The 9,219-nt window shown below is 35.9% G+C and overlaps 2 protein-coding genes across 3 annotated transcripts; one reads left to right on the forward strand and one right to left on the reverse strand.

Annotated features, from left to right (window-relative positions):
* Positions 1-656: 656 nt before the first annotated feature.
* LOC112520472 (uncharacterized protein YAE1-like) lies at positions 657-8,474 on the forward strand. Of its 2 annotated transcripts, none has more exons than XM_025128893.1 (5): positions 657-814; positions 4,724-4,826; positions 7,449-7,567; positions 7,651-7,772; positions 7,895-8,474. In XM_025128893.1, exons 2-5 carry the CDS (start codon positions 4,724-4,726, stop codon positions 8,175-8,177), a joined length of 627 nt encoding a protein of 208 aa, XP_024984661.1. In that variant the 5' UTR covers positions 657-814; the 3' UTR covers positions 8,178-8,474. The 2 variants fall into 2 exon arrangements, with proteins under 2 accessions (XP_024984661.1, XP_024984660.1); XM_025128892.1 differs by having other exon boundaries at positions 657-760.
* LOC112519931 (pistil-specific extensin-like protein) lies at positions 2,312-2,701 on the reverse strand. Its single transcript, XM_025128249.1, has one exon. The coding sequence runs from the start codon at positions 2,699-2,701 to the stop codon at positions 2,312-2,314; it is 390 nt and encodes a 129-aa protein (XP_024984017.1).
* Positions 8,475-9,219: the final 745 nt, after the last annotated feature.

Here is a 9,219-nt window from a genome sequence, read left to right on the forward strand (position 1 = left end):
TGATATCTTCAAACATATATTTTATTCAAAAATAAAAACATCATCGATTTCTCAAAAAATCACATAAAGTCATATTATAACATCGACTGAGATAAAGAATAAAATGAAATATTAAAATCACGATGTATCTCGCTGCATTACACGAGTACGCTTCTAGTTTTTATCAAAGAGTGCCATAATATTAAATCCATTAAGCCGATACATGCACAAAGTTGTTATACAAAAAAAAATTAAGATATGTTTGTTTAGTTCTCATTGATAGTTTAGAGATAGGTCTATTTAATCAGACATATTTTAGGGATTGTTTATTTATCTTTTAATAGTTTTATTAAAAGACAATTTCTGAATCATTAATGAGTGAATGTTGTTGACAAAAAAAATGTTTGTTTCTTAATGGTTCTAAAACCCTCTAAATAATTTTGTATCATATGTCTCTCTTAACCATTCAGATCTGTAATTTCATTGTAAATAATTACTAAATAATTATATTTTATTTTACACTATATCATAAAATTCTCTTAATCATTCTTACCATTTAATCATTCCCTCCGATAAATCATTCCATATCAAACCATTTAATAACCCAAAAAAAATGAAGTAAAAAAAAAAACCAAGTTCCTCGTATATTTACCCCTCCTCCATTCTCTCGCCTCTTCGTCCAATCAAAATAAACCCATCGATTCCTTTCGCTCTTGATTCCCGCCTCTCGATTCTGGCACCAGTAACCAGCGCACACCAGTAACCATCACCCTTGATTACGGTAAGACCTCTTCTCCATAAAGCATTATACGTTCAGTTTCATGGGCTTGATTAGGTTTATTGTCTTTTTCCTTCATTGCAATCTGTCTCGATGTGGTTGATTGCCATATTTTCTTTTGTGTGCTACTTTGATCTGTTAAGAATGAGTTTCTTTAAAGATGAGTTTGCATGTTTTGAATCTATGATTGGTTAGTCTACTACCTATTCGATGAATTGCTTGAGAGAATTATGACAATTTTTTTGATGTTCAACATTTGGTTGCAATATGTTGTTAAATGGTATCGATTGGTTCGTCTACTATCCATTCTTTGAAATGCTTAAAGAGAATACGGCAATTTTTTTGATTGCAGTATGTTCTTTTTTTTTTTGTGTACTACTTACATTTGTTAAAAATGGTTTTTTTTTAAGATGAGTTTATATGTTTTGGGTTTATGGTATGGTTCATATCAGGGAACGACCCATAATTTTTTTCAATTTGTGGCACCATTTAACTATAAGAAAAAATATACGGAAATTTTTTCAAACGGTGGCACCGTTTGATTATAAGAAACAAATATACAGAATTTTTTCAAATGGTGACACCATTTGACAGAAAATGACACTAACAAGATTCGAACTTGGATTTGGGGTGGAATAAAAGCCTTCCAAACCAACTCTACCAAATAAAACTTGTTTTTATTGTAGTTTCATAACACATACGGTAGCACACAACAAATTAATACCGTTGCACCTTTCACGAACTTAGTTTTTTTTACCCTTCAATGGAGGAATAGCAATACGGTGGCACGTGCCATCGTATGTACCTCTATAGGTCCGTCCTTGGTTCGTCTACAACCTATTCGATAAAATGCTTAAGAGAAAATGAAGTAGTTTAAATAGTTTTGTTCATGGCGTTGGCTGATTTTAGCATGTTGCAACATCCAAATCTAGAAGATCTCAAGCTAGCTAGCAGTCTCTTACCTGTTTTCAGAAAACCATGTAGTTTTTTGAGGATTCATGAAATATACGGACAAAATTTAGATACTTGCAAAGGCCCAGTTAAGTCCCTTGACTCCCTTCTTGTTTTAAATCCCTTGTTCCTAAGGGGCTGTTTGGCAGTTGCTGAATGATTTAGTGCAGAATAGTTAAGAGGTCAGAATGGTTAAGAGGGTCAGAATGGTTAAGTGCTGAATGAAATAATGTTGTTTGGTAATTGTTTTCTGAATGATAATAAATTACCATTTTAACCTTCTGAAAGATTTAGGATGTATCATCATGATTTCACAACCAAATGATGCATATACAACAAAATCATGATGCAAATACCCATTATGAACAAGCTTACCATGTTAGGATGTATCAACATCATGATGTATATACAGCAAAATCATGATGCATATACCCATTTATCAACAAACAGAACTATGCATATACCCATTTAAAACACATCCTACATACAAACAGCCCTGTACGAGCCCTAATTAACAAATAACCCTAATTAATCTGGTAGAGGGAAGCAGTAGGGGAGACGATGAAAGACCTGGTAGAGGGAAGCAGCAAAATCATGATTCAGTTACCTTTGACTGGCGACGGGAGGCGACTGGCGACGGGGGGCGACGTGCAGCGGCGACGGGGGGCGACGTGCAGCGGCGACGAGAGGCGGCGACGAGCGGCGGCTACCGACGATCGTAGGGTGGGGGTGGCGATTTGCAGACCGGCGACGAGAGGGTGGGGGTGGCGATTTGCAGACCGGCGACGACGCAACAGCTTGTGTGGGAGACGACGCAACAGCTTGTGTGGGAGACGACGCGACAGCAAGGGGGCTGTGGAGCGGGAACGATCGAGTGGGAGGAGGCAGGAGGAGGAACGATCGAGTGGGAGGAGGCGGGAGGAGGAACGATCGAGTGGAGCGGGAACAATTTTGTTGAGAGGGCAAAAATGGAAGAACATACATCTGAACCATTGAGGAGCTCTCTAACCCCTAAATCGTTAARAGGATTTTGTAACGATTAAGAGCTGCTTTTTTTTTGCCAAACAGCTTTGTACCTCTTAGCGATTAAGAGGTTTCCTCTTAATGTCACCATTAAGAGGTTTCCAAACAGCCCCTAACATCACAAATTAAGTCCCTTGTTCCTAACATTTCAACTTTATAAAAAATCATCCCTTGTTGTATTAAATCCTATCAAAGCAACAATAAACTGCATCAACTTTGTATTTATAAATCATCATGTAGAATTAGACAAGTTCTTGTGTTAAATTCTTTGATTTGACCACTGTTGTTCGATTTCTTGTGTAATATTTCTACGTTTTTTCTGATGAGCACCAAGTGTTCGATAAAAGCATCCAATGAGAGATTTTGGTCTTGACTGGTCCTTAGATTTTAAAAATGATCATTCAGTGTTGCCTATTGCTAGTTTGAATATCTATTTACACTGGTTCTTCTGAGACCAGCTTAGTCCTCTGCTCCAAGAATGTTGATATGATAGGTATTTGATTCAAATGGTAGCCCTCTACTCCAAAGGGGATAGCTTTAGATTGCTGGGCACAGGCCTATGCTAGTTCAATAAATCTTGAGCATTCTGTCGAGTTCTTTCTTGTAAAGACAATCAAAAATCGTTTCTCAAACAACACTTGGCTCTTTAAGGCACATTGACATCCTTAATATAAGTCTGTCTTGATACTTATTCACTATTGATTTCTTCTTGAACTAATTGTTTCAATATTGCTTCATTGCTCTCCAAGCTTTATTACTGATCAATAGTCAGAGGTTGTTTGGTTCATATTGGGGAATGAAAATGGAAATGGAAATGTGAATGAAAATGACAGGAATGAGAATGAATTTTTATTCCCCCAGTTTAATCTGGAATGAAAATTTGGCTCTTGGGGGAATGAACCCATTATATTATATAATACCAACAGTTTCTTCTATTTTCATTCCCATTGATTACTTCTTAATACCACTAACCAAACACCCCCTCAGTTAACGAGCTATCAATACTCAAATGTGGAATTCGTTCCATTTTCTAGGTCCATTCCCTTTCTCTTCATTTTCAGTTTCTGTGATTCCATCCTACCAACAAGTTTAGAGTTGTTGGTCAAATTTCTTGGTTATAGCCTGTAGAAATCAAAGTTCATGTGAAAATATTATTGAGTGTGACGATAGGAACAAGTTTCTGTCTGATCGTTAGCAATAACTAATATATCAAGTACCTACTACGTAGCATGTGCAACACTGAATTAGTCGTTAATTAATGCAACATTTCTAAAATTAAAATTTCTTGAGTTCTTCGTTAAATACATATATTGCATGATTAAATACACGTTCTTTGTTTGTATTGTTTATTTGGCATGCTAAGAAGTGTGCATTATGTTTCTGTGTATGATGTTTAAGTTTCAGGGCAAACGAGTATTCTTTATGCATGATTTGGTTTTCAAGATGCCGTGCAGAGTTCTAAGTGTATCTGTTTTAGTAAATCTACTGTTAAGGGATATTTGTCTATTTATTTATATATGTTCTAGATATAATATTAGTTTTAACATAACTAGATAATAGGTGTCTAGCCTCTTGGTGGTATCACCTCAGCTAAGCCAATTTCCTGTAGACTTAGCCAACCAAATGTCGGACATACTTGTCGCGAATGGATTCTGACCTGTCGACTTAGCCAACCAAATGTCGGTCATCTTGTTTATGAAAAAAGGAAACTATATAGCTAGAAACTTTTGATGAGGGCATTGTTTTGACTTTCTAAGGTTAACTGGTACAATGATCTTTATCTCTATTTGCAAAACTGGACACAAGGTTTTACTTGCAATAACTGGTGTGAACTTGAAAGTACATCTGCAAAGATTTCTTATTGGCTTTGCAAGATGTTACGGTACACTTATAATGTTACACTAAACGATCTATGTTCACTGGATGATTCCTCCATCGATAATTTGTTGTCCATCCTTGTAACTGATTTAAACAATTTTTTATGGTATGCAGATGGAGAGAAGTATAGCTGATGAGCTCTACTCAGAAATCTTGGAACCAAAAGTAGAATTGGGTCAAACATCAGTTCCTGATATAAAGGAATTCAATTCACTAGGTATTAGTTTGAGGATCACTTTTTGCTAACTTATACTAGTGGGTAATGGATGCATCAGGTGAAAAGTTGTATGATAGTTACAAAGCACTGCAACTTAAGCGAGATATATGATTGACTTGCCATGCTGCTTAAGGTAGTTTTCTTGTCAATGGAGTGACCGAAACTGTTTTTACAGCCTGCAAAACAACTCTCAACCATCTTACTGATTATTCTCTCAAACGCTAGGAAATTCAATTTTTATTATCAACACCCTTTCATACTTGTGTTCTACAAGAACCATTATAGCCTCCATGGTTCAAGGCTTCAAGCCCTATGAATATAGTTCTGTTATGCTCTTAGACTTTATTGTATGTTCCTTTCTGACATTCATGAGTTCTATGTTTATTTTCAATGATAAATGTTTGGTACCCATCTCTGCAGGTGCTCTTTGTTACATGCTTACATAAATTTAAGCCACCACTTAAGGGGTTGTAACTGCTCTTTTCAGCGAGTATCCAAAAATACTGCTACAATTAAATGATAAATATCAACAAAAATTTTGAACCTTCTACTGAAATTTGAAAGCCTGGTTAAGATAACCACTTAAGAATGGGCTGTCCTAGTATGTAACATCACCACCCTCGGCAACTCCAGCACTAAATGCATGGAGATCTCACAACCCTTTGACGACTAGAGTGCAATTTACTGTCATATTCACCACTGATCACCTACTTCTRGAGTGCAATATGAAATATGGGTCAATAGGATTATGTGCCTTGGCTAGGTATGAAACCATCAAAATAGATTCCTTTACATATATGTGGAAACACTTACAATCTCATTAAATATCCACAGTTTTCAAATGGGTATATAATGATCCCTATGTTTTGTGCAATTGTGCTAGATTGTGATGTAACAATATTGGAGAAGCTTCATTACTGATGCTTTTGGTTTTGCCACTGCTTTATGCTGAGAATCTGACTAAATAGACTATATATACTCCCCTAAGTGCAGGTAAGCAACACTGAGTGGAGGGACATTTGTGATAATACAGTAATCACACTGATTTCCTAGAGATTCAAGACACTATGTTATATTTTGACTCTAAAACCTTGACTATTAAAAATGTCATGTGCAACTGCGCAAGTACTCTTTTCACATCATACAGTTTGATATTGAAATCATTTTAACGACTGTAACCAAGATCTTATCAAATCGGATACCTTTATTCTTACTCTACCCTTTCACTACCTATCATCATTTGTCTTTTCGTCATAATCTTGTCCGGCATTGCTTCTCCATGCCTGCACCGATAGTTCTCGTTCACATGTGTGATTGGTGTCGAGACAAGACAGGACATGACAGGATAAAACAACTGTTCAACGTTTGGTAAGATAAAACTGGACAAAACAGAACAAGTAGTATGACCAATTTACCCCTAATGAGTTGTTTATTTTAATTAATTTATGTAATTTATTAAGTTATACTAGAATAATTATTTCTTATAACAAAATACATCATTTAAAAATTTTCGTCAAAACAATTAAAATGACACAAATTAAAAAGTTTATGTAGTTTCCAATTTTTATTTTTCTCTCTTTTCTACATTATTTTTTATTATTAATATATGATAAATTAATAAAATATAGAAACCGTATAAAAATAATATTTTGAGGACAATAAAATAAAAGTTTAAGCAACATAAAATACAATAAATAAAATTTGAAGAATGAATAAAATGTGAAAAGGAGACCTATTTGATGTTTTAGAAGAGAATTAAGTTCTATTTTGAGGTTATATTGGTAAAAATATAAGTCTGTTTCATCTTGTTCCACCCTGTTCCATGGGGGTAGGGGTGGAACATGCGTGTTCCACTTTGTTCCACTCTGTTCCTATCTGTTCTACATAAAGGTCATGCCAAACATGGAACAGGGATCCTTGTTCTGTCCTGTCTAGTGTACCAAACGCAGGCCTCAATGGTTGAAGCCTTAAAGGCGAGGAATGCTTTTGTCCTCGTTGAAAGATGTTCATGGCCAGAATAGGGAAATGTTTAGATTCATTACGGAAATTCAGCATGTTGTTCAACATCTTAATATGCTTTGGAATCCTTGGCAAATTTTATCGTGTGGACATGTTCAAAATATAACAAGGGTCTATTTGTTTGTCATTTTCCTCCATTTCCCGTTCTATTTTGTGAGCCTCATCTTCATTTCTTCTTGCCTATGTAATGGGACTTAAAATTATTGTTTTTATTTCTTCTCACTTAATAAATGGGACACCAAATTATATCCTTTCTTCTTATCACTATATAAATGGGACCTACAAAATGGAAATGTTAAATGATCAAAAAGAATAAGACCTAAAGTTATTTTGTCTGCCCTATAGTTTTGTTTGATCTGATTTTGCTTGTCTATGTCCATCCTTTATTTAAAGTGGTAGGGACTGTCTTCTGTATAAGTTTTGGAAGATTGGATGATCAAATTGTGAGGTGGGATAAATTCTTGCTAGAGATGAAACTTGCTTGCTTTGTTCCTTGTCCATATCTTCTCTTTAACGTCCATCTTTCTGTATGTAGTCAAAGTAATTTCTCTTCTTTATGCCCATCCTATGGTACCCCATCCCTGATCTGCTGTTTAATTTCAGATGGTGAGGATGAACATTGGTGTGAAGATGGATCATCATGGAATGGTTCTGATGGGAAATTTGATCCATCATCTGACTTAGACAGGGAATGGCAAAGAAGAAAAAATCAATTCCATGCAGTATCCTCAATACATACGCATATCTTACATAAGCTGTAACACTGGTGTATTTATTTTTTTGCTAAATCTTAAATCATTCATAGATTGGATATCGCGATGGCCTTATAGCAGGAAAAGAAGCTTCTGCACAAGAAGGTTTCAATGTTGGCTTCAAGGAATCTGTAGTTGCTGGATTTAATTTGGGTTTCGTGAGAGGTGTTACTGGGTACGTTCCATTTTTCTATATTTGACTAAGTTGCAAGTTATATTATATTTACTCTTTCAACGGACTTTTCTATGTTCTATTTAACATCTGGTTTCTGTATTGGTGATCGCGATGTGGTCTAGAGCTCTGAATTGCCTTCCTGGTGAATTAAGAAAGAAGATCATTGAATCACAAGAAACAAGAAACAAGCTACACAGCTTGTATGAATCCGTGAATAAACTATCAACAACTGATGCATTAAAGGTGTTCCATGATGGCTTGTCCCAAAGAAGAGTCAAYGAGGGTGATCTGGAACAAAATTCAGATGGCAGTGTTCTAGATAGTTACTACGGACAGCTTCAGTCTCTCATTGTCGAGTCCCCTGCAATTGAGGTGCAATCAAGGGATAAAGCAATATATGTTTGAAACAGGCGAAGATCCTTCACTTCAATGAGGTTTGTTGTGCTACTGTTATACTGCAGTGATCAAGTTAACAAGATGAGCTCAATTCTAATATTTTCGAGGAGAAACTAATAGCTTGTGGTCAATCATTATCTTATTTGTGCAAAATTACTTCTTTTGATGATATATGGCACAATCTATTTTGTTGTAGCCACAGGGTACAGATGAATGATTTGGCTCCAAACCGATACTTATGGGAAAATTTGATGTGTACTGTTAATTTGTGAAATTAAATAATTTGTTTCAAAAACTGAAACTTCTGTGATCTTTGTTGAAATAAGCGGGTTGCAGCATAACATGATCGACTTTGGTAGCTACTCAATAAATCAACTAGGGTTTGTTATAATTAGATCGTAGTGTTTACTGTTACCTGGATTATGCTCTCCTATCTTTTAAGAGAATTAATGTTGACAAATATACAAAGAGGTACTGTCTTTCACTGAATCCCATTCTAGGGTACAAATTTTTTATTTGTAATACCAGAACTGGGTACATTTTATTATCTGATGGTGCAACGACTGGTTCTTTTTTTAAGGCAAAATATTATGAAAAGGGGACAGATCAAAACTATTAGCCTGCCCATGCAAGGATTGCTTGACATGGATGTACAATACCGTACAACGAGAGGATGAATGTAAGTGGTCATACACCAAGGTCGAAAGGCAAAAACAATTAGAAAAGCCCTTACGAGGTAATTCTGATAATCCAATTCGCTCCAACAGACAGGCATGGTTTCTGTAGTCAAAGCAACTTCGTCACTTTTGTGAGAGTCTTTCGTTTTCTTCCTTACAGAGAGGGGCCCCTTGTTGAGCAGGGTTCTTTTATTTGATCCCGAAGTACCTTTGGCATGATTTGGATTCCTATCAAATGATGTAGGACGTAATCCTGGACGTGTCCGCTCAGGGGGTTGCGGACACACCTGTGCGGATTACACACTGGACTCCCGGATCATGTTCCAATTGTCGACAAAAAACCATCAAAGTGCTCCCCTTTTTTTTCTTGTTTT

The sequence above is a fragment of the Cynara cardunculus genome, assembly GCF_001531365.2.
Source record: "Cynara cardunculus var. scolymus isolate 2C chromosome LG 10, CcrdV1, whole genome shotgun sequence".
NCBI classification, from domain to species: Eukaryota; Viridiplantae; Streptophyta; class Magnoliopsida; order Asterales; family Asteraceae; genus Cynara; species Cynara cardunculus.